At 46.3% G+C, this 24,531-nt stretch overlaps 1 protein-coding gene across 1 annotated transcript; it reads left to right on the top strand.

The window, feature by feature from the left end:
- Positions 1–1,499: 1,499 nt before the first annotated feature.
- LOC140359034 (puratrophin-1-like) lies at positions 1,500–22,894 on the top strand (the record flags this gene model as incomplete). The annotated part of the gene is made up of 9 exons (XM_072443907.1): positions 1,500–1,589; positions 2,097–2,321; positions 13,962–14,132; positions 20,275–20,452; positions 21,080–21,406; positions 21,501–21,728; positions 22,086–22,174; positions 22,525–22,628; positions 22,689–22,894. Coding segments are annotated over 8 exons (1,392 nt in total), but the record flags the coding sequence as incomplete, so codon positions are not given.
- Between the last annotated feature and the right edge of the window lie 1,637 nt (positions 22,895–24,531).

The following is a 24,531-nucleotide window of genomic DNA, read 5'->3' as shown; positions in this document are numbered from 1 at the left end:
CCCCTTTGTTTTACCATCAAAAAGCAATTTTATTTTGAATTCTTGGCAAAATGTGCGGCTTTGCCGCACAGACACCGTGACTCTTTGAATAAAAATGTGGATAACTTTTGATGGTCCACACCTGAAGATGAGTCTCACCAAATTTCAGGTTAATAGGGCTAACGCCCTGGGAGGAGTTCATGAAAGTCTAAAGTGTAAACATGTTCTGGCGATTTCCCCTTTGGAATAACATGTGAGGTTTTGGTCATCGCTACGGCAAAGCCATAACAATTATGACATGGGTCTCACTGACTTTTTTGATGTGGATGCCACAAAAACTCCGAGTCATGCTTAGCCATTTTTGAACCAATATGGCCGACATTTGTTTGGGTGGATGGTGTCGCTGTAATAATATTTTTTACTTCTCTTGTCACCATCTACCTCTGCGCCAAATTTCATGATTCTACGATAAAAAATTGTTGGGGTCATTTCCCATCTCTCAATGCATTTTTGGTACATTTGGGGGCGCTGACGCGCCAACTTTTTTATTTTAGAAAAGGGAAATAGCCAGAATGTAGAGAGGCACGATTTTTAGAGGTGTGCAAATTTTTGTGACTTTTCGTCAATTTTCACTGGGTGAAAAATAGGGGGGTTGGTCAGAAGAAGAAGAAGAAGAAGAAGAAGAAGAAGAAGAAGAAGAAGAAGAAGAAGAAGAAGAAGAAGAAGAAGAAGAAGAAGAAGAAGAAGAAGAAGAAGAAGAAGAAGAAGAACCTCATGGTGTGGGTCAATGGTCACTGACGGGTACTTTCGTTAATTTTGAGTGGGCTCCGCCCACTTTGTGTTTTTGGCCCTCTATACAGTAATAATGTTCAATTTTTGCATTACATGCTTATATGCACGGAACATGAAAGAGATGGGGAACGTATTCGTGAGCTACTTGTCGCAAATGAGTGCTTTACATCCCAATGTAAAGTGCTCGTTTAGTGCGCACTTTTGCACGGGCTTCGCCCCTTTTTACAACGGCAATGTTCCATTTTCCTACTACTAATTAGTCTGCACGGGGCGTGCATGAGTGGAGGAGTGCGTTAGTGAGTGTTTGGAAGTGGGTGAGCGCTTCGCGCTCAATTTTGTGCGCACTTTCGCAGCCGTGCTTCGCGCGGCCTTACGGGACTAATAGGCCTCGGGCCTAATAATAAAGTGGAAATGTGATAATTCTAAAAATGCTCCGATTCAAACGATTCTGTTTTCGCTCTCAGACGCAGCACGAGCAGTTTTCATGACAAATGTTTAAAAGACAATCAACATATTTCCTCAAACAGAACGCTGAATGTCTCTCCTCTCGTGTCTTCCAGAGGGACAGTTTTGCCTTGTACGCTCTGCTGAATGTCTCTCCTCTCCTGTCTTCCAGAGGGACAGCTTTGCCTTGTACGCTCTGCTGAATGTCTCTCCTCTCGTGTCTTCCAGAGGGACAGCTTTGCCTTGTACGCTCTGTTGAACGTCTCTCCTCTCGTGTCTTCCAGAGGGACAGTTTTGCCTTGTACGCGCTCTACAGCAAGAACAAACCTGTGTCTGACCGGCTGCTCGTCGCCCACGGAAAAGACTTCTTCAAGGTGAGAACCAAAAACAAACTCTAAACTCTAACGTGGAACAATCAACTGTAGAACCGCAGATCTTAAAGACACAAATCACTTTATCAAAGACCGTGAGAAGATTCTGAGCAGGACAAAAGATGAAGAGAAAGTGTTAAAGAGGCAAAAAGTGTTCAAAAAGAAACACCATCACATCATTAAATAGGAACGGTTTAAGATTCAACCTTCAGGTCGTTTATAATGGAATTTGAATCCCTGGAAAGGTCGACGCCCAGAGCATTCTGATGCTCATCAGTTACACAGGAGGAGAGAGAGTGAGCCAGGGACAATAGGAGGCTGACAGCCCATTTAAGGACTGCGAGTAAACAAAGAGGTTTAGTTTCTGGTGAAACCAACAACACTTTCTCATCAGGAAGTCCCGCCTACGTTTGACCCTCTTCCCGTTTTAAACCTTTTAATCACTGGTTTGATGACATAAATGATTAAATAAATGCATAAAGCGTTGTTGTTCTGGTCGTGTCCCAACAGCAGAAGCAGCTGCGTCTGGGCGACCGCATGGATCTGTGGTCGTATCTCCTGAAGCCGGTGCAGAGGATCAGTAAGTACGGCCTCCTGCTCCGGGACGTGCTGTGCGAGTGCGGGCCCCAACACCAGGGGGCACTGGACGAGGTGCGCCAGGCTCTGGAGGTGGTGCAGTTTCAGCTGAGGCACGGGAACAACCTGCTCGCCATGGACGCCATCCAGCAGTGTGACGTAAGTGTGGGGGGCAGAGTCTGTGACCACCACACACTTTAGATGGTGGAAAATGACCAGTTTATTCATAAAGTTGAAAATAATAATAATGAGAATGTTTAAAAAAAAAACTAAATTAAAAATAAATAAATAATAATAATTAAATATAGCCGCAAGCGGCGATGATTGGCCCTCGCCACGCCGCAAGAGGAGGGATTGTGCTTTTATTACATCTACTGCTGAATCTGCGACGATGTCGCGTCTTCTTCCCTTTGCTTTTCAAATAAAGAGAACATTTTGCGGCTCACAAAGACAGTCATTTTTAAAAGATTTGTATAACTTTTGATCCACTCCAAATTTCAGGTTAATCGGGCTAACGCCCAAGGAGAAGTTCGTAGAAGTATAAAGTTTCAATCTCACAGATTTGGCCATTTTCCCATTTGAATAACATGGGAGGTTTCTGTCATCGCTATGGCTACGCCGTAACAAATATGACATGGATCTTATTTACTTTTTTGATCGGGATGCCAAAGTGGAATTTTGTGCCAATTTTCTTAAAATTTCCAAAATCATTCATCAAAGTAATTTATGGCTTTGCAAGTCAGGAGAAGGAGTTTAAATGTGATTCTAAACTGGACAGGAGCCAGTGAAGAGACTTTTTATGGAGCTTTTAGGACACGCTGTGAGCAGGAGTTATAGTCTAATCTAGTCGTTACAAATGCATGATAAGTTGTTCAGCATCGCTTTTAGGCAGGATTCTTCTGATTTTATCTATATTACGCAAATGGAAATAGTCTGTTTTACAGGCTTGATTTATATGAGCTTTAAATGAGAGCTCCTGGTCTAATAAGACTTTCTTACAGTAGAAGTGGAGGCTTCACTGACATTGTCCAGTGTGACTATCTGCTCAGATAAAGCGTCTCGCAGATGTTTAGGACCAGCACATAGACCTCGGTTTGTTCAGGGTTAAGAAGCAGGTAATTAAGTTCATGAAGCAACTTTTCCAGTTCATGAAGCCACTTTCCCACTTTATGAAGCCACTTTCCCAGTTCATGAAGCCACTTTCCCAGTTCATGAAGCAACTTTCCCAGTTCATGAAGCCACTTTCCCAGTTCATGAAGCCACTTTCCCTGTTCATGAAGCCACTTTCCCAGTTCATGAAGCAACTTTCCCACTTTATGAAGCCACTTTCCCAGTTCATGAAGCCACTTTCCCAGTTCATGAAGCCACTTTCCCAGTTCATGAAGCCACTTTCCCTGTTCATGAAGCCACTTTCCCAGTTCAAGAAGCCACTTTCCCAGTTCATGAAGCCACTTTCCCAGTTCATGAAGCCACTTTCCCAGTACATGAAGCAACTTTTCCAGTTCATGAAGCCACTTTCCCACTTTATGAAGCCACTTTCCCAGTTCATGTAGCCACTTTCCCAGTTCATGAAGCAACTTTCCCTGTTCATGAAGCCACTTTCCCAGTTCATGAAGCCACTTTCCAAGTTCATGAAGCAACTTTCCCTGTTCATGAAGCCACTTTCCCAGTACATGAAGCCACTTTCCCAGTTCATGAAGCCACTTTCCCAGTACATGAAGCAACCTTTCCAGTTCATGAAGCCACTTTCCCACTTTATGAAGCCACTTTCCCAGTTCATGAAGCCACTTTCCAAGTTCATGAAGCAACTTTCCCTGTTCATGAAGCCACTTTCCCAGTTCATGAAGCCACTTTCCTATTTCATGAAGCCACTTTCCCAGTTCATGAAGCCACTTTCCCACTTCATGAAGCCACTTTCCCACTTTATGAAGCCACTTTCTCAGTTCATGAAGCCACTTTCCCTGTTCATGAAGCCACTTTCCCAGTTCATGAAGCAACTTTTCCAGTTCATGAAGCCACTTTCCCACTTTATGAAGCCACTTTCCCAGTTCATGTAGCCACTTTCCCAGTTCATGAAGCAACTTTCCCACTTTATGAAGCCAATTTCCCAGTTCATGAAGCCACTTTCCAAGTTCATGAAGCAACTTTCCCTGTTCATGAAGCCACTTTCCCAGTTCATGAAGCCACTTTCCCAGTTCATGAAGCAACTTTTCCAGTTCATGAAGCCACTTTCCCACTTTATGAAGCCACTTTCCCAGTTCATGAAGCCACTTTCCCAGTTCATGAAGCCACTTTCCCAGTTCATGAAGCAACTTTTCCAGTTCATGAAGCCACTTTCCCACTTTATGAAGCCACTTTCCCAGTTCATGAAGCCACTTCCCCAGTTCATGAAGCAGCTTTCCCTGTTCATGAAGCCACTTTCCCAGTTCATGAAGCAACTTTTCCAGTTCATGAAGCCACTTTCCCACTTTATGAAGCCACTTTCCCAGTTCATGAAGCCACTTTCCCAGTTCATGAAGCAACTTTCACTGTTCATGAAGCCACTTTCCCAGTTCATGAAGCAACTTTCCCATTTCATGAAGCCACTTTCCCAGTTCATGAAGCCACTTTCCCAGTTCATGAATCAACTTTCCCTGTTCATGAAGCCACTTTCCCAGTTCATGAAGCCACTTTCCCAGTTCATGAAGCCACTTTCCCACTTTATGAAGCCACTTTCCCAGTTCATGAAGCAACTTTCCCAGTTCATGAAGCAACTTTCCCTGTTCATGAAGCCACTTTCCCGGTTCATGAAGCAACTTTTCCAGTTCATGAAGCCACTTTCCCACTTTATGAAGCCACTTTCCCAGTTCATGAAGCAAATTTCCCTGTTCATGAAGCCACTTTCCCAGTTCATAAAGCAACTTTTCCACTTCATGAAGCCACTTTCCCACTTTATGAAGCAGCTTTCCCAGTTCATGAAGCCACTTTCCCAGTTCATGAAGCAACTTTCCCTGTTCATGAAGCCACTTTCCCAGTTCATGAAGCAACTTTCCCAGTTCATGAAGCCACTTTCCCTGTTCATGAAGCCACTTTCCCAGTTCATGAAGCCACTTTCCCAGTTCATGTAGCCACTTTCCCAGTTCATGAAGCAACTTTCCCTGTTCATGAAGCCACTTTCCCAGTTCATGAAGCAACTTTCACTGTTCATGAAGCCACTTTCCCAGTTCATGAAGCAACTTTCCCATTTCATGAAGCCACTTTCCCAGTTCATGAAGCCACTTTCCCAGTTCATGAAGCAACTTTCCCTGTTCATGAAGCCACTTTCCCAGTTCATGAAGCCACTTTCCCAGTTCATGAAGCCACTTTCCCACTTTATGAAGCCACTTTCCCAGTTCATGAAGCAACTTTCCCAGTTCATGAAGCAACTTTCCCTGTTCATGAAGCCACTTTCCCGGTTCATGAAGAAACTTTTCCAGTTCATGAAGCAACTTTTCCACTTCATGAAGCCACTTTCCCACTTTATGAAGCAGCTTTCCCAGTTCATGAAGCCACTTTCCCAGTTCATGAAGCCACTTTCCCAGTTCATGAAGCAACTTTCCCTGTTCATGAAGCCACTTTCCCAGTTCATGAAGCAACTTTCCCAGTTCATGAAGCCACTTTCCCTGTTCATGAAGCCACTTTCCCAGTTCATGAAGCCACTTTCCCAGTTCATGTAGCCACTTTCCCAGTTCATGAAGCAACTTTCCCTGTTCATGAAGCCACTTTCCCAGTTCATGAAGCCACTTTCCAAGTTCATGAAGCAACTTTCCCTGTTCATGAAGCCACTTTCCCAGTTCAAGAAGCCACTTTCCCATTTCATGAAGCCACTTTCTCAGTTCATGAAGCCACTTTCCCTGTTCATGAAGCCACTTTCCCAGTTCAAGAAGCCACTTTCCCAGTTCATGAAGCCACTTTCCAAGTTCATGAAGCCACTTTCCCAGTACATGAAGCAACCTTTCCAGTTCATGAAGCCACTTTCCCACTTTATGAAGCCACTTTCCCAGTTCATGTAGCCACTTTCCCAGTTCATGAAGCAACTTTCCCTGTTCATGAAGCCACTTTCCCAGTTCATGAAGCCACTTTCCAAGTTCATGAAGCAACTTTCCCTGTTCATGAAGCCACTTTCCCAGTTCATGAAGCCACTTTCCCATTTCATGAAGCCACTTTCCCAGTTCATGAAGCCACTTTCCCACTTCATGAAGCCACTTTCCCACTTTATGAAGCCACTTTCTCAGTTCATGAAGCCACTTTCCCTGTTCATGAAGCCACTTTCCCAGTTCATGAAGCAACTTTCCCAGTTCATGAAGCCACTTTCCCACTTTATGAAGCCACTTTCCCAGTTCATGTAGCCACTTTCCCAGTTCATGAAGCAACTTTCCCACTTTATGAAGCCACTTTCCCAGTTCATGAAGCCACTTTCCAAGTTCATGAAGCAACTTTCCCTGTTCATGAAGCCACTTTCCCAGTTCATGAAGCCACTTTCCCAGTTCATGAAGCAACTTTTCCAGTTCATGAAGCCACTTTCCCACTTTATGAAGCCACTTTCCCAGTTCATGAAGCCACTTTCCCAGTTCATGAAGCCACTTTCCCAGTTCATGAAGCAACTTTTCCAGTTCATGAAGCCACTTTCCCACTTTATGAAGCCACTTTCCCAGTTCATGAAGCCACTTTCCCAGTTCATGAAGCAACTTTCACTGTTCATGAAGCAACTTTCACTGTTCATTAAGCCACTTTCCCAGTTCATGAAGCAACTTTCCCATTTCATGAAGCCACTTTCCCAGTTCATGAAGCCACTTTCCCAGTTCATGAAGCCACTTTCCCACTTTATGAAGCCACTTTCCCAGTTCATGAAGCAACTTTCCCAGTTCATGAAGCAACTTTCCCTGTTCATGAAGCCACTTTCCCGGTTCATGAAGCAACTTTTCCAGTTCATGAAGCCACTTTCCCACTTTATGAAGCCACTTTCCCAGTTCATGAAGCCACTTTCCCAGTTCATGAAGCTACTTTCCCTGCTCATGAAGCCACTTTCCCAGTTCATGAAGCAACTTTTCCAGTTCATGAAGCCACTTTCCCACTTTATGAAGCCACTTTCCCAGTTCATGAAGCCACTTTCCCAGTTCATGAAGCAACTTTCCCTGTTCATGAAGCCACTTTCCCAGTTCATGAAGCAACTTTCCCAGTTCATGAAGCCACTTTCCCTGTTCATGAAGCCACTTTCCCAGTTCATGAAGCAACTTTTCCAGTTCATGAAACCACTTTCCCACTTTATGAAGCCACTTTCCCAGTTCATGAAGCCACTTTCCCAGTTCATGAAGCAAATTTCCCTGTTCATGAAGCCACTTTCCCAGTTCAAGAAGCAACTTTTCCAGTTCATGAAGCCACTTTCCCACTTTATGAAGCAGCTTTCCCAGTTCATGAAGCCACTTTCCCTGTTCATGAAGCCACTTTCCCAGTTCATGAAGCAACTTTCCCAGTTCATGAAGCAACTTTCCCACTTTATGAAGCCACTTTCCCAGTTCATGAAGCCACTTTCCCAGTTCATGAAGCAACTTTCCCTGTTCATGAAGCCACTTTCCCAGTTCATGAAGCAACTTTCCCAGTTCATGAAGCAACTTTTCCAGTTCATGAAACCACTTTCCCACTTTATGAAGCCACTTTCCCAGTTCATGAAGCCACTTTCCCAGTTCATGAAGCAAATTTCCCTGTTCATGAAGCCACTTTCCCAGTTCATGAAGCAACTTTTCCAGTTCATGAAGCCACTTTCCCACTTTATGAAGCAGCTTTCCCAGTTCATGAAGCCACTTTCCCTGTTCATGAAGCCACTTTCCCAGTTCATGAAGCAACTTTCCCAGTTCATGAAGCAACTTTCCCAGTTCATGAAGCCACTTTCCCAGTTCATGAAGCCACTTTCCCAGTTCATGAAGCAACTTTCCCTGTTCTTGAAGCCACTTTCCCAGTTCATGAAGCCACAAGCCACTTTCCCAGTTCATGAAGCAACTTTTCCAGTTCATGAAGCCACTTTCCCACTTTATGAAGCCACTTTCCCTGTTCATGAAGCCACTTTCCCAGTTCATGAAGCCACTTTCCCAGTTCATGAAGCCACTTTCCCACTTTATGAAGCCACTTTCCCAGTTCATGAAGCAACTTTCCCAGTTCATGAAGCTACTTTCCCTGCTCATGAAGCCACTTTCCCAGTTCATGAAGCAACTTTTCCAGTTCATGAAGCCACTTTCCCACTTTATGAAGCCACTTTCCCAGTTCATGAAGCCACTTTCCCAGTTCATGAAGCAACTTTCCCTGTTCATGAAGCCACTTTCCCAGTTCATGAAGCAACTTTCCCAGTTCATGAAGCCACTTTCCCTGTTCATGAAGCCACTTTCCCAGTTCATGAAGCAACTTTTCCAGTTCATGAAACCACTTTCCCACTTTATGAAGCCACTTTCCCAGTTCATGAAGCCACTTTCCCAGTTCATGAAGCAAATTTCCCTGTTCATGAAGCCACTTTCCCAGTTCATGAAGCAACTTTTCCAGTTCATGAAGCCACTTTCCCACTTTATGAAGCAGCTTTCCCAGTTCATGAAGCCACTTTCCCTGTTCATGAAGCCACTTTCCCAGTTCATGAAGCAACTTTCCCAGTTCATGAAGCAACTTTCCCACTTTATGAAGCCACTTTCCCAGTTCATGAAGCCACTTTCCCAGTTCATGAAGCAACTTTCCCTGTTCATGAAGCCACTTTCCCAGTTCATGAAGCAACTTTCCCAGTTCATGAAGCAACTTTTCCAGTTCATGAAACCACTTTCCCACTTTATGAAGCCACTTTCCCAGTTCATGAAGCCACTTTCCCAGTTCATGAAGCAAATTTCCCTGTTCATGAAGCCACTTTCCCAGTTCATGAAGCAACTTTTCCAGTTCATGAAGCCACTTTCCCACTTTATGAAGCAGCTTTCCCAGTTCATGAAGCCACTTTCCCTGTTCATGAAGCCACTTTCCCAGTTCATGAAGCAACTTTCCCAGTTCATGAAGCAACTTTCCCAGTTCATGAAGCCACTTTCCCAGTTCATGAAGCCACTTTCCCAGTTCATGAAGCAACTTTCCCTGTTCATGAAGCCACTTTCCCAGTTCATGAAGCCACTTTCCCAGTTCATGTAGCCACTTTCCCAGTTCATGAAGCAACTTTCCCTGTTCATGAAGCCACTTTCCCAGTTCATGAAGCAACTTTTCCAGTTCATGAAGCCACTTTCCCACTTTATGAAGCAGCTTTCCCAGTTCATGAAGCCACTTTCCCTGTTCATGAAGCCACTTTCCCAGTTCATGAAGCAACTTTCCCAGTTCATGAAGCAACTTTCCCACTTTATGAAGCCACTTTCCCAGTTCATGAAGCCACTTTCCCAGTTCATGAAGCAACTTTCCCTGTTCATGAAGCCACTTTCCCAGTTCATGAAGCAACTTTCCCAGTTCATGAAGCAACTTTTCCAGTTCATGAAACCACTTTCCCACTTTATGAAGCCACTTTCCCAGTTCATGAAGCCACTTTCCCAGTTCATGAAGCAAATTTCCCTATTCATGAAGCCACTTTCCCAGTTCATGAAGCAACTTTCCCAGTTCATGAAGCAACTTTCCCAGTTCATGAAGCCACTTTCCCAGTTCATGAAGCCACTTTCCCAGTTCATGAAGCAACTTTCCCTGTTCTTGAAGCCACTTTCCCAGTTCATGAAGCCACAAGCCACTTTCCCAGTTCATGAAGCAACTTTTCCAGTTCATGAAGCCACTTTCCCACTTTATGAAGCCACTTTCCCTGTTCATGAAGCCACTTTCCCAGTTCATGAAGCCACTTTCCCAGTTCATGAAGCCACTTTCCCACTTTATGAAGCCACTTTCCCAGTTCATGAAGCAACTTTCCCAGTTCATGAAGCTACTTTCCCTGCTCATGAAACCACTTTCCCAGTTCATGAAGCAACTTTTCCAGTTCATGAAGCCACTTTCCCACTTTATGAAGCCACTTTCCCAGTTCATGAAGCCACTTTCCCAGTTCATGAAGCAACTTTCCCTGTTCATGAAGCCACTTTCCCAGTTCATGAAGCAACTTTCCCAGTTCATGAAGCCACTTTCCCTGTTCATGAAGCCACTTTCCCAGTTCATGAAGCAACTTTTCCAGTTCATGAAACCACTTTCCCACTTTATGAAGCCACTTTCCCAGTTCATGAAGCCACTTTCCCAGTTCATGAAGCCACTTTCCCAGTTCATGAAGCAAATTTCCCTGTTCATGAAGCCACTTTCCCAGTTCATGAAGCAACTTTTCCAGTTCATGAAGCCACTTTCCCACTTTATGAAGCAGCTTTCCCAGTTCATGAAGCCACTTTCCCTGTTCATGAAGCCACTTTCCCAGTTCATGAAGCAACTTTCCCAGTTCATGAAGCAACTTTCCCACTTTATGAAGCCACTTTCCCAGTTCATGAAGCCACTTTCCCAGTTCATGAAGCAACTTTCCCTGTTCATGAAGCCACTTTCCCAGTTCATGAAGCAACTTTCCCAGTTCATGAAGCAACTTTTCCAGTTCATGAAACCACTTTCCCACTTTATGAAGCCACTTTCCCAGTTCATGAAGCCACTTTCCCAGTTCATGAAGCAAATTTCCCTGTTCATGAAGCCACTTTCCCAGTTCATGAAGCAACTTTTCCAGTTCATGAAGCCACTTTCCCACTTTATGAAGCAGCTTTCCCAGTTCATGAAGCCACTTTCCCTGTTCATGAAGCCACTTTCCCAGTTCATGAAGCAACTTTCCCAGTTCATGAAGCAACTTTCCCAGTTCATGAAGCCACTTTCCCAGTTCATGAAGCCACTTTCCCAGTTCATGAAGCAACTTTCCCTGTTCTTGAAGCCACTTTCCCAGTTCATGAAGCCACAAGCCACTTTCCCAGTTCATGAAGCAACTTTTCCAGTTCATGAAGCCACTTTCCCACTTTATGAAGCCACTTTCCCAGTTCATGAAGCCACTTTCCCAGTTAATGAAGCAACTTTCCCTGTTCATGAAGCCACTTTTCCAGTTCACGAAACAACTTTTTCAGTTCATGAAGCCACTTTCCCACTTTATGAAGCCACTTTCCCAGTTCATGAAGCAACTTTCCCAGTTCATGAAGCCACTTTCCCTGTTCATGAAGCCACTTTCCCAGTTCATGAAGCAACTTTTCCAGTTCATGAAGCCACTTTCCCACTTTATGAAGCCACTTTCCCAGTTCATGAAGCCACTTTCCCAATTCATGAAGCCACTTTCCCAGTTCATGAAGCAACTTTCCCTGTTCATGAAGCAACATTCCCAGTTCATAAAGCCACTTTCCCTGTTCATGAAGCCACTTTCCCAGTTCATGAAGCAACTTTTCCAGTTCATGAAGCCACTTTCCCACTTTATGAAGCCACTTTCCCAGTTCATGAAGCCACTTTCCCAATTCATGAAGCCACTTTCCCAGTTCATGAAGCAACTTTCCCTGTTCATGAAGCCACTTTCCCAGTTCATGAAGCCACTTTCCCTGTTCATGAAGCCACTTTCCCACTTTATGAAGCCACTTTTCCAGTTCATGAAGCCACTTTCCCTGTTCATGAAGCCACTTTCCCAGTTCATGAAACAACTTTCCCAGTTCATGAAGCCACTTTCCCAGTTCATGAAGCCACTTTCCCAGTTCATAAAGCAACTTTCCCTGTTCATGAAGCCACTTTCCCAGTTCATGAAGCCACTTTCCCAGTTCATGAAGCCACTTTCCCAGTTCATGAAGCCACTTTCCCAGTTCATGAAGCCACTTTCCCAGTTCATGAAGCAACTTTTCCAGTTCATGAAACCACTTTCCCACTTTATGAAGCCACTTTCCCAGTTCATGAAGCCACTTTCCCAGTTCATGAAGCAAATTTCCCTGTTCATGAAGCCACTTTCCCAGTTCATGAAGCAACTTTTCCAGTTCATGAAGCCACTTTCCCACTTTATGAAGCAGCTTTCCCAGTTCATGAAGCCACTTTCCCTGTTCATGAAGCCACTTTCCCAGTTCATGAAGCAACTTTCCCAGTTCATGAAGCAACTTTCCCATTTTATGAAGCCACTTTCCCAGTTCATGAAGCCACTTTCCCAGTTCATGAAGCAACTTTCCCTGTTCATGAAGCCACTTTCCCAGTTCATGAAGCAACTTTCCCAGTTCATGAAGCAACTTTTCCAGTTCATGAAACCACTTTCCCACTTTATGAAGCCACTTTCCCAGTTCATGAAGCCACTTTCCCAGTTCATGAAGCAAATTTCCCTGTTCATGAAGCCACTTTCCCAGTTCATGAAGCAACTTTTCCAGTTCATGAAGCCACTTTCCCACTTTATGAAGCAGCTTTCCCAGTTCATGAAGCCACTTTCCCTGTTCATGAAGCCACTTTCCCAGTTCATGAAGCAACTTTCCCAGTTCATGAAGCAACTTTCCCAGTTCATGAAGCCACTTTCCCAGTTCATGAAGCCACTTTCCCAGTTCATGAAGCAACTTTCCCTGTTCTTGAAGCCACTTTCCCAGTTCATGAAGCCACAAGCCACTTTCCCAGTTCATGAAGCAACTTTTCCAGTTCATGAAGCCACTTTCCCACTTTATGAAGCCACTTTCCCAGTTCATGAAGCCACTTTCCCAGTTAATGAAGCAACTTTCCCTGTTCATGAAGCCACTTTTCCAGTTCACGAAGCAACTTTTTCAGTTCATGAAGCCACTTTCCCACTTTATGAAGCCACTTTCCCAGTTCATGAAGCAACTTTCCCAGTTCATGAAGCCACTTTCCCTGTTCATGAAGCCACTTTCCCAGTTCATGAAGCAACTTTTCCAGTTCATGAAGCCACTTTCCCACTTTATGAAGCCACTTTCCCAGTTCATGAAGCCACTTTCCCAATTCATGAAGCCACTTTCCCAGTTCATGAAGCAACTTTCCCTGTTCATGAAGCAACATTCCCAGTTCATGAAGCCACTTTCCCTGTTCATAAAGCCACTTTCCCAGTTCATGAAGCAACTTTTCCAGTTCATGAAGCCACTTTCCCACTTTATGAAGCCACTTTCCCAGTTCATGAAGCCACTTTCCCAATTCATGAAGCCACTTTCCCAGTTCATGAAGCAACTTTCCCTGTTCATGAAGCCACTTTCCCAGTTCATGAAGCCACTTTCCCTGTTCATGAAGCCACTTTCCCACTTTATGAAGCCACTTTTCCAGTTCATGAAGCCACTTTCCCTGTTCATGAAGCCACTTTCCCAGTTCATGAAACAACTTTCCCAGTTCATGAAGCCACTTTCCCAGTTCATGAAGCCACTTTCCCAGTTCATGAAGCAACTTTCCCTGTTCATGAAGCCACTTTCCCAGTTCATGAAGCCACTTTCCCAGTTCATGAAGCCACTTTCCCAACACTGTCACTGCCGGTGGCTTCCAGATTAGAACACTTAACAATATCGTTCTTAAAGGCCTTGGAGTTTGTTTTACCATTTTAAAAGCTTGTTCACTTCACTCACTTCAGGAGCCACAGCTGCCCTGAGGCGGACATGATTTGATGCTTTTTAATAAATTCAAAGCACTGGTTAAATATGACTATTATTAATGATTATTTTGTTGAATGTTTTATTGGCATTTCATCTTCATATCCTGTTTGTTTGTTTGTTACATCTGTATTTGTTGTTTACAGGGTTCTCATTGGGATTCCTCTGTGTAAATACATGATGTTTCAATGGGGGATGCTTTCGCATCCATGGAAACTGGCCTGATGGTAAAGCTCCTTCTCTGCTGCAGGTGAACTTGAAGGAGCAGGGGGCGCTCATCCGACAGGAAGAGTTCTTGGTCACCTTCAGGAAGAAGAAGTGTTTCCGCCACGTTTTCCTCTTCCAAGAGCTGGTTCTGTTCAGTAAAACCAGGAAGACGGAGGTCGGCAACGAGACGTACGAGTACAAGCAGTCCTTCAAGGTACTGCGCATACTGTTACTGCTACTACAGTTACTGCTACTGCTACTATCACTGCTACTACAGTTACTGAATGAAATGGAATAAAGTAGTTTTTCAGGATAGAAATAGGTCTATATGAGGCACAGTCCAGTCGGTCCTTCTTTCGGTCTCAGGGATATGATGGCCTCTTTCACACTTGGAGGGGAGGAGTTTTATTAAGTGCAGATTAAAAGTTGTCAAAAGTAAAGGAGTAAGTGTGTCTTTAGAGCTTTATACCACTCTGAGATGTGTCTTTAGAGCTTTATACACTCTGAGGTGTGTCTTTAGAGCTTTATACCACTCTGAGGTGTGTCTTTAGAGCTTTATACCGCTCTGAGGTGTGTCTTTAGAGCTTTATACCACTCTGAGATGTGTCTTTAGAGCTTTATACCACTCTGAGGTGTGTCTTTAGAGCTTTATACCGCTCTGAGGTGTGTCTTTAGAGCTTTATACACTCTGAGGTGTGTCTTTAGAGCTTTATACCACTCTGATATGTGTCTTTTGAGCTTTATACCACTCTGAGATGTGTCTTTAGAGCTTTATACCACTCTGAGGTGTGTCTTTAGAGCTTTATACCACTCTGAGATGTGTCTTTAGAGCTTTATACCACTCTGAGGTGTGTCTTTAGAGCTTTATACACTCTGAGATGTGTCTTTAGAGCTTTATACACTCTGAGGTGTGTCTTTAGAGCTTTATACCACTCTGAGGTGTGTCTTTAGAGCTTTATACCACTCTGAGATGTGTCTTTAGAGCTTTATACACTCTGAGGTGTGTCTTTAGAGCTTTATACCACTCTGAGGTGTGTCTTTAGAGCTTTATACCACTCTGAGGTGTGTCTTTAGAGCTTTATACCACTCTGAGGTGTGTCTTTAGAGCTTTATACCACTCTGAGATGTGTCTTTAGAGCTTTATACCACTCTGAGGTGTGTCTTTAGAGCTTTATACCACTCTGAGATGTGTCTTTAGAGCTTTATACCACTCTGAGGTGTGTCTTTAGAGCTTTATACCACTCTGAGATGTGTCTTTAGAGCTTTATACCACTCTGAGGTGTGTCTTTAGAGCTTTATACCACTCTGAGGTGTGCCTTTAGAGCTTTATACCACTCTGAGATGTGTCTTTAGAGCTTTATACCACTCTGAGGTGTGTCTTTAGAGCTTTATACCACTCTGAGATGTGTCTTTAGAGCTTTATACACTCTGAGGTGTGTCTTTAGAGCTTTATACCACTCTGAGGTGTGTCTTTAGAGCTTTATACCACTCTGAGATGTGTCTTTAGAGCTTTATACCACTCTGAGGTGTGTCTTTAGAGCTTTATACCGCTCTGAGGTGTGTCTTTAGAGCTTTATACCACTCTGAGGTGTGTCTTTAGAGCTTTATACCACTCTGAGGTGTGTCTTTAGAGCTTTATACCGCTCTGAGGTGTGTCTTTAGAGCTTTATACCACTCTGAGGTGTGTCTTTAGAGCTTTATACCACTCTGAGGTGTGTCTTTAGAGCTTTATACCACTCTGAGGTGTGTCTTTAGAGCTTTATACCGCTCTGAGGTGTGTCTTTAGAGCTTTATACCACTCTGAGGTGTGTCTTTAGAGCTTTATACCACTCTGAGGTGTGTCTTTAGAGCTTTATACCACTCTGAGGTGAACCCATTGCTCCTGGAGATTTACTGTATTTCCTCATCTTTTATTTTGTTCTTTTGACATCACAGGCAGATTGATGGTCCAGAAAGGAATTTATATCCTCCTCTTTATCTCCTGAAATTCCAGATAAAGGTTTTTATAAAAGGATTTGCTGTAAATGTTGATTGATTACATCACTTTTCCCGTATTTTAAAAATTGTTCTTTCAGCTTAACCCTTTCCAGGATCACAATTTAGAACATTTTGATCCACTCTCATAATAAAGAGCATTTTCTTTTCTATTTCCTGTGAGGTCAGAGCATTCATTTCTCTTCTTATCTTTTTCATTTCGAGTGGCATTTGCAGACTCCCTTTCTTGGCCTAATTTTCCTTTTTCTTGCAGATCTTTTAGTTTTATTTTTATTTTTGTTTTCTTCTATTTTGCAGAGGTGGTGATTTTTCCTCTCAAATCCCAAAGGACAGGAAGGGATTTTTTCCCAGTTTAATTTTCCTCCAGATAAGTCTTAATGTCATGTGACTTTTTTACATAGCTTCCTAGGACCCGGCGTCCACATATGTGTACAACACATAATACATTTTTATTTCTCTACAAATTGGTTCACAATCAGGTCAGACTTGTACGCACACGTCTGCAGAAGTACACATATTTCTGCAGTACTGGATTGAGAAACGTCCTGTGGCATCAGAGAGTGATGATGTACACTGACTCTTCAGCTGTTACAAAACAAGGTCAGAGAAAATCCACAAGAAAAGTGACTGTGCAACAGAGGAAATCCAGACATGTGTCACTGCTGAGTCCTGGTTTGTCAGGACCTGGTTTGTCAGGACCTGGTGTGTCAGGACCTGGTGTGTGAGGACCTGGTTTGTCAGGACCTGGTTTGTCAGGACCTGGTTTGTCAGGACCTGGTTTGTGAGGATCTGGTTTGTGAGGACCTGGCTTGTCAGGACCTGGTTTGTCAGGACCTGGTTTGTCAGGACCTGGTTACTCAGGACCTGGTTTGTCAGGACCTGGTTTGTGAGGACCTGGTGTGTCAGGACCTGGTGTGTCAGGACCTGGTTTTTGAGGACCTGGTGTGTCAGGACCTGGTTTGTGAGGACCTGGTATGTCAGGATCTGGTATGTCAGGATCTGGTTTGTCAGGACTTGGTTTGTGAGGACCTGGTTTGTGAGGGCCTGGTTTGTGAGGACCTGGTTTGTCAGGACCTGGTTTGTCAGGACCTGGTGTGTCAGGACCTGGTTTGTCAATGGTCCAATTGATGAACGTCAGACCTCAAATTGTAGACTGACAGGGGGTTGGGCGACATCGCCAACGATATTCAGACGATATTTTGACAAAGGATCAGGAATGTGCTCAAATGTGTCTGTAAAAGTCTAGTGAAAGTTAATGGGTTGAAATATCCATCCATCCATCCATCCATTTTCTGCCGCTTATCCGGGGCCGGGTCGCGGGGGCAGCAGTCTGAGCAGGGACTCCCAGACTTCCTCCTCCCCAAACACTTCCTCCAACTCCTCCGGGGGGATCCCGAGGCGTTCCCAGGCCAGTCGAGAGACATAGTCTCTCCAGCGTGTCCTGGGTCTTCCCCGGGGCCTCTTCCGGGTGGGACATGCCTGAGACACCTCCCGAGGGAGGCGCCCAGGAGGCATCCGGAACAGACGCTCGAGCCACCTCAGCTGGCTCCTCTCGACGTGGAGGAGCAGCTCTACTCCGAGCTCCCCCCGTGTGGCCGAGCTCCTCACCTTATCTGTAAGAGAGCGCCCAGGCACACGGCGGAGGAAACTCATTTCGACCGCTTGTATCCGCAATCTTGTTCTTTCGGTCATTACCCAAAGCTCATGACCATAGGTGAGGGTAGGAACGTAGACCAACCTGTAAATCGAGAGCTTTGCCTTTCGGCTCAGCTCCCTCTTCACCACAACGGTCCGATGCAGCGACTGCATCACTGCAGCCGCTGCACCGATCCGCCTGTCGATCTCACGCTCCATCCTTCCCTCACTCGTGAACAAGACCCTGAGATACTTGAACTCCTCCACTTGGGGCAAGGACACCCCACCCACCTGGAGAGGGCAAGCCACCTTTTCCGGTCGAGAACCATGGCCTCGGATTTGGAGGTGCTGATTCTCATCCCAGCCGCTTCACACTCGGCTGCAAACCGTCCCAGTGCATGTTGCAGGTCCGGGTTTGATAAAGCCATCAGGACAACATCGTCTGCAAACAGCAGAGATGGAATCCTGTGGTCCCCAAACCGGACACCCTCCGACCCCTGACTGCGCCTAGAAATTCTGTCCATAAAAACTATGAACAGAACCGGTGACAAAGGGCAGCCCTGGCGGAGTCCAACATGCACTGGGAACAGGTCTGACTTACTGCCGGCAATCCGAACACAGCTCCTGCTCCGGTCATACAGGGACCGGACAGCCCTGAGCAAAGGGCCCCGGACCCCGTACTCCCGGAGCACCCCCCAAAGGACACCCCGAGGGACACGGTCGAAAGCCTTCTCCAGATCCACAAAGCACATGCGGACTGGTTGGCCGAACTCCCATGAACCCTCGAGCACCCGATGGAGGGTATAGAGCTGGTTCAGTGTTGCACGACCGGGACGAAAACCACTCTGCTCCTCCAGAATCCGAGGTTCGACTGTCGGTCGGATTCTCCTCTCCAGTACCTTGGAATAGACCTTACCCGGGAGGCTGAGGAGTGTGATCCCTCTGTAGTTGGAACACACCCTCTGGTCCCCCTTTTTGAACAGAGGGACCACCACCCCGGTCTGCCAGTCCAGAGGCACGGTCCCCGACCGCCACGTGATGTTGCAGAGACGTGTCAACCAAGACAGTCCTACAACATCCAGATACTTTAGGTACTCAGGGCGGATCTCACCGTAAACGGTGTTGGTGAGGCACTGCTTCCCCCTCCTGAGGCGCCAGACTCTTTGGTGCCGACCGATAGTCCTCCTCAATGGCTTCCCCGAACTCCTCCCAGGCCCGGGTTTTTGCCTCTGCGACAGCACGAGCCGCGGCTCGCTTGGCCTGCCGATACCTGTCGATGACCTCCGGAGACCCACAAGCCAGAATGGCCTGATAGGCCACCTTCTTCAGTCTGACGGCATCCCTTACTTCCGGTGTCCACCACCGGGTTCGGGGGTTGCCGCCACGACAGGCACCGGAGACCTTGCGACCACAGCTCCGAGCAGCCGCATCAACAATGGAGGTGGAGAACATGGAACACAGGAAGCCGTTCTTCCCGATCACCCCTCCCCAGGTGTCACTGTCATTGCCCACGTGGGCGTTGAAGTCCCCCAGTAGAACAACGGAGTCCTCGGTCGGTGCACTGTCTAGTACTCCTCCCAAGGACTGCAAGAAGACTGGGTACTCTGCACTGCTGTTCGGCCCGTAGGCCGCCACAACAGTGAGAGACCTGTCCCTCACCCGAAGGCGGAGGGACGCGACCCTCTCGTTCACCGGGGTAAACTCCAACACGTGGCGACTGAGCTGAGGGGCTATAAGCAAGCCCACACCAGCCCGTCGCCTCTCCCCGCGGGCAACACCAGAGAAGTGGAGCGTCCAGCCCCTCTCGAGGAGATGGGTTCCAGAGCCCAAACTGTGCGTGGAGGTGAGGCCGACTATATCTAGTCGGTATCGCTCAACCTCCCGCACAAGCTCAGGCTCTTTCCCCCCCAGCGAGGTGACATTCCATATCCCCAGAGTTAGTCTCTGTGTCTGGAGATCTGGTCGCCGAGGCCCCTGCCGTCGACTGCCGCCCAGATCTCTCTGCACCGGCCCCTTATGGATCCTCCTGCGGGTGGTGGGCCCACGGGAGGGCGGCCCCACGTCGCTCCTTCGGGCTGTGCCCGGCCGGGCCCCGCGGGGTAAGACCCGGCCACCAGGCGCTCGCCATCGAGCACCCATCCCAGGCCTGGCTCCAGGATGGGGCCCCGGTGACACCGATCCGGGCGACGTAAACGGCCTTGCTTTTGTTGTCATCATAAGAGGCTTCTGAACCGATCTTTGTCTGACCCGTCACCTAGGACCTGTTTGCCTTGGGAGACCCTACCAGGGCCTTGAAGCCCCTGACAACATAGCTCCCGGGATCATTCGGGCACTCAAACCCCTCCACCACGTTAAGGTGTCGGTTCAAGGAGAGGAGGAGAGGTTGAAATATCCCTTTATACTATTATTATATGTCAACTTAGCTCATTTTAAATAGATTTAATTACAAACAATCCACTCCAATTTTGCATACCTCCAGAAGAACAATTAAAATATCATACATTTTACGATATATATCTCCCACCTTTAGACTGTTAAAGCGACTTTTTGAACTGCTTGTAAACTACAATTGAGGCACTGGTTTCAGATCAGCAGACGACAAACGACGCTCTCCACACGTGTTTCATTTCGATCTGTGTCAAAGTGAAAGCAAAAACTACTACTTTACACTGCAGAGAGCAAATTTGGCTGCAGTACTTTTAATCCAGTACATTTTTGTGTTTCAGACATGCGACATCGGCCTGACGCAGAACTCCGGGGACAGCGGCCTCTGCTTCGAGATCTGGTTCAGAAAGAGAAAGAGCCAGGACACATACACTCTGCAGGCGGAGAGTAGGGGCCTGAAGGACGACTGGACCAGGGACCTGGAGAGGATCCTCTGGGACCAGGCTCTCAGGAACAAAGGTAAAGTCTGGGTTTGAACCCTGTTTTAGTCCTGCTTTAGACCTGCTTTAGACCTGCTTTAGACCTGCTTTAGTCCTGCTTTAGACCTGCTTTAGTCCTGCTTTATTCCTGCTTTAGACCTGCTTTAGACCTGCTTTAGACCTGCTTTAGACCTGCTTTAGTCCTGCTTTAGACCTGCTTTAGTCCTGCTTTATTCCTGTTTTAGTCCTGCTTTAGACCTGCTTTAGACCTGCTTTAGTCCTGCTTTAGACCTGCCTTAGTCCTGCTTTAGACCAGCTTTAGACCAGCTTTAGTCCTGCTTTAGACCTGCTTTAGACCTGTTTAGACCTGCTTTAGTCCTGCTTTAGACCTGTTTAGACCTGCTTTAGTCCTGCTTTAGTCCTGCTTTAGACCAGCTTTAGACCAGCTTTAGTCCTGCTTTAGACCAGCTTTAGACCTGCTTTAGACCTGCTTTAGTCCTGCTTTAGACCTGCCTTAGTCCTGCTTTAGACCAGCTTTAGACCAGCTTTAGTCCTGCTTTAGTCCTGCTTTAGACCAGCTTTAGTCCTGCTTTAGACCTGCTTTAGACCTGTTCAGACCTGCTTTATGCTGCTGATCCATCAGATATTTCACGTTCTTCGTTTGCAGAAGTGCGGATGCAGGAGAGACTTTTTCTGGGACTCGGAAACAAACCTTTTATGGACATCCAGCCGAGCGACGCCGCCATCGACTCCAGAGCGGTCAACTGTGACTCCAGAGCGGTCAACTGTGACTCCAGAGCGGTCAACTGTGACTCCAGAGCGGTCAACTGTGACTCCAGAGCGGTCAACTGTGACTCCAGAGCCGTCAACTGTGACTCCAGAGCGGTCAACTGTGACTCCAGAGCGGTCAACTGTGACTCCAGAGCGGTCAACTGTGACTCCAGAGCCGTCAACTGTGACTCCAGAGCGGTCAACTGTGGCCTCCTCGGCAAAGGTCAGCCCGTTCTGATAAATACTCCACACGTCCTTGTTCCTTGTTTAGTTTAGATTGTATATTTTGTCTCCTTAAACTGTCCTGTCCCCTTCAGACTCCAGAGCCGTCTCCGTCGCCTCCTTCCTCCCGCCGCGGTCACGTGACCTCCTTCCCGTCACGCGGCAGATGTCCATCGGCTCGTGCAGTAGCTCCTCCTCCTCCTCGTCGGGGCGGGGCTCTCTGTCTCCGGGGCGATACCTGGGCGGACCGCTGGGGGGCGCCGTGAGGGCGGGGCATCCGGAGGACGAGCTGGACCAGGAGAGCGACCGGCACAACCCGCTCCGTGAGTGTCAAACGCATTGGCCACGCTTATTTTCAATCTGAAGGTACTCGTCTGAGAAGCCGGAACTTAAAGCCTGATGCCCCGGAACGCCACGGCACAAATCTTCTTCACGGTCAGAGTGTATGGAAACAAAGCTCAGATCGGCCTTGCGCCCCCTTCTGGTCGTTCTGAAGTTTGAACCGTCACATGTGGTGGAGTGGTAAAGGCAGCAGCACATGTGTCACACACTGAGACCGTCTGGAATGCTTTTGTTCAGAGGTCAGAGGTCAGAGGGTAAAGGTGACTCTGAGCTGATGAGGTCTTCTGCAGCGTTTGAGGGCCGTTTGTCTCATGAGGTCAATGTTTGGTCTGTTGCAGTCGACGGTTCGTGGTGTGAAGAGAGTGTGAGCGCCGAGGGAGACGACGCCCCGTCCCTCTGCTCCTCCCACAACGCCAAACACCCAGAGGTGAGTTCTGCTAGTGCTAATGCTAATGCTAATGCTACTGCAACTACTACTAATGCTACTGCTAATGCCAGTGCTACTGCTACTATTGCTAATGCTAATGCTACTACTGCTAATGCTAATGCTAATGCTAATGCCAATGCTAACGCTAACGCTAACGCTAACGCTAATGCTAATGCTACTGCTACTACTACTACTACTGCTACTACTTCTTTTACCTGCTGCTGCACTGCCACCTCCTGGTTGAGACATGAACACTCACATGTGTGTTATAAATACAGTGTAAACTCTGTGGCCGCAGCTGCCCCGGGGCAAGTGTTGTCAGTCCTAATGTTGTGTTGTTGTCTCCTCAGAGTGGCGCGTGTGGTGGCGCGTGTGGTGGCGCGTGTGGTGGAACGTGTGGTGGCGCGTGTGGTGGCACATCTACAGAAGTGTGAAGCGTCTCCTCGTGGCAGAGGTAAAGCGCTGTACCTAATAAAATGGCCCGTTCATTGAATCTAGTTCTCTTCTTGTCCAGATCTGACCGGTGGAAACAAGCCGGCTGTTAAACCACTTCATGTGTCCACTTCATGTGTCCACTTCATGTGCCCACTTCATGTACAAAGATGTAATAATATGACACTTAACCTGCCCAACACTGACACGGGAAGAATAGATGGCATAAAACCACTAAAGTTAAATCATTCAGATGTTGACTTTTTGTCATAACATTGAAGAGTGTTTGTGATGTTTTCATGTGTTTATTATGTACAGCTTTAATAAAACATCTTTGTAAATGAGGTTTGTTTTTTACTTTGTTTTCTGTCGATTAATAATGAGATTATTAGGCCCGAGCCCCAGCAGGGCGGAGGGCCTATTGCTCCCGCAACACTGCCGAAGGCAGCGTTGCAACTGTCTGACCAAACATGCGGGCGCAGCCCGCATGTTTGGTGCCCCGTCGCCCCTGGCAAGTACAGTGAACTAGCCCATGCCGAAGGCATGGATCATGCATACTTACTCCTGCTATGACAGAAATAGTCAACAATTAGTGAATGGGCGTAGCCCATTCACTAATTGTTGACAACAGCAGCGCGAAGCGCTGCATTCCTCCAAAAACCCTCCTGGCATCGTCCCGTACGCGAGAATCCATGCCGCAGGCATGGGCCATGCTTGTATCTGCTCAAATCAATGGAAGTCTATGGGGAGTGGGCGGGGCATCCCGACGGAATAGGGAGTGACGAGCGCGTAAGCGCTCGTAATGATGATTCCACCCCATGGCGGCATCGGGAAGGCTTAGAGCTTTCAAACGATGTATAATTTGTTGTTAATGTGGAAACGGCTATATTGTTTTTGCTAAAAATATTATTATTTTTATTTTTTTTATTGTTCTTCTTCAGCGCTTTGAACTCTAATTTGACCCCCTGAACATGCTCAAAAACTCACCAAACTTTGCCCAAAATTCAGAATCGGCGAAAAATTTGATTTTTTTCTGGGCCATTTTTTTTTTCGTTAAAAAATGTTGCGACAGCGCCACCGACAAAAGTCAAAATACATTGCGCCTATGGGAGACGCCCCGAGGTCAACTTTGGCGTAAAGCTACGAAATTCGGGACACGCATTCCTCTTGTGAGGACGAACAAAAAAAATCATTGTGGCCACGCCCCCAGACTTACCCTATGGCCGCCATCTTCCTTTGAAAATGAAAATACGCTGTTAGTCATTTTGTTCACGTCAAACTTTTACGAACTCCTCCTAGGGCGTTTTGCCCACCGACTTCAAAATCGGTGTACGTCCTCTGAACAAGTGGGGCATCTAAAGTTATTCAATTTTTTGAGATACCTTTTACGGTCTGTGTGCGGCGCAGCCGCAAAGTTGGACAACTTATTTTGGAATATTGCAGATCTAAAAATTGCTCCCATTTGATCAAAACCAGTCCGATTAGGACCAAATTTGAATCAGTTGTTAAACTTTCTAGTTTGGACCAGTTTAGGCTGACAAAATTGAAATGGCCGCGATAGCGCCCCCTACAGAGTGACCTTTAAATTAACATTGAAGGTCAAAAATTAGTTTTACCAAAATTGTCTAAACTTTACCCAAAATTCTATTTTGCCGTCCCGATCACAAAAGCCAATCACAAAAATGCCTAAATTTTTACGGCGTAGTCGTAGCGATGACAGAAACCTCCCATGTTATCCCTATGGGAAAACCGCAAAATCTCTCAAATATCCACATTTTTCTGTTTCACACTTTAACGAACTCCTCCTAGTGCGTTTTGCCCACCAACCTCAAAATCGGTGTACGTCCTCTAGACAAGTGGGGCATCTAAAGTTATCCAAATTTTAAGGATAACTTTTACGGTCTCTGTGCGACGGAGCCGCAAAC

The sequence above is a fragment of the Eucyclogobius newberryi genome, unplaced genomic scaffold (genome assembly GCF_026437365.1).
Source record: "Eucyclogobius newberryi isolate DKJ021-1_F unplaced genomic scaffold, fEucNew1.0.hap1 SCAF_132, whole genome shotgun sequence".
NCBI classification, from domain to species: domain Eukaryota; kingdom Metazoa; phylum Chordata; class Actinopteri; order Gobiiformes; family Gobiidae; genus Eucyclogobius; species Eucyclogobius newberryi.
This window is presented reverse-complemented; position numbering and strand designations above follow the sequence as displayed.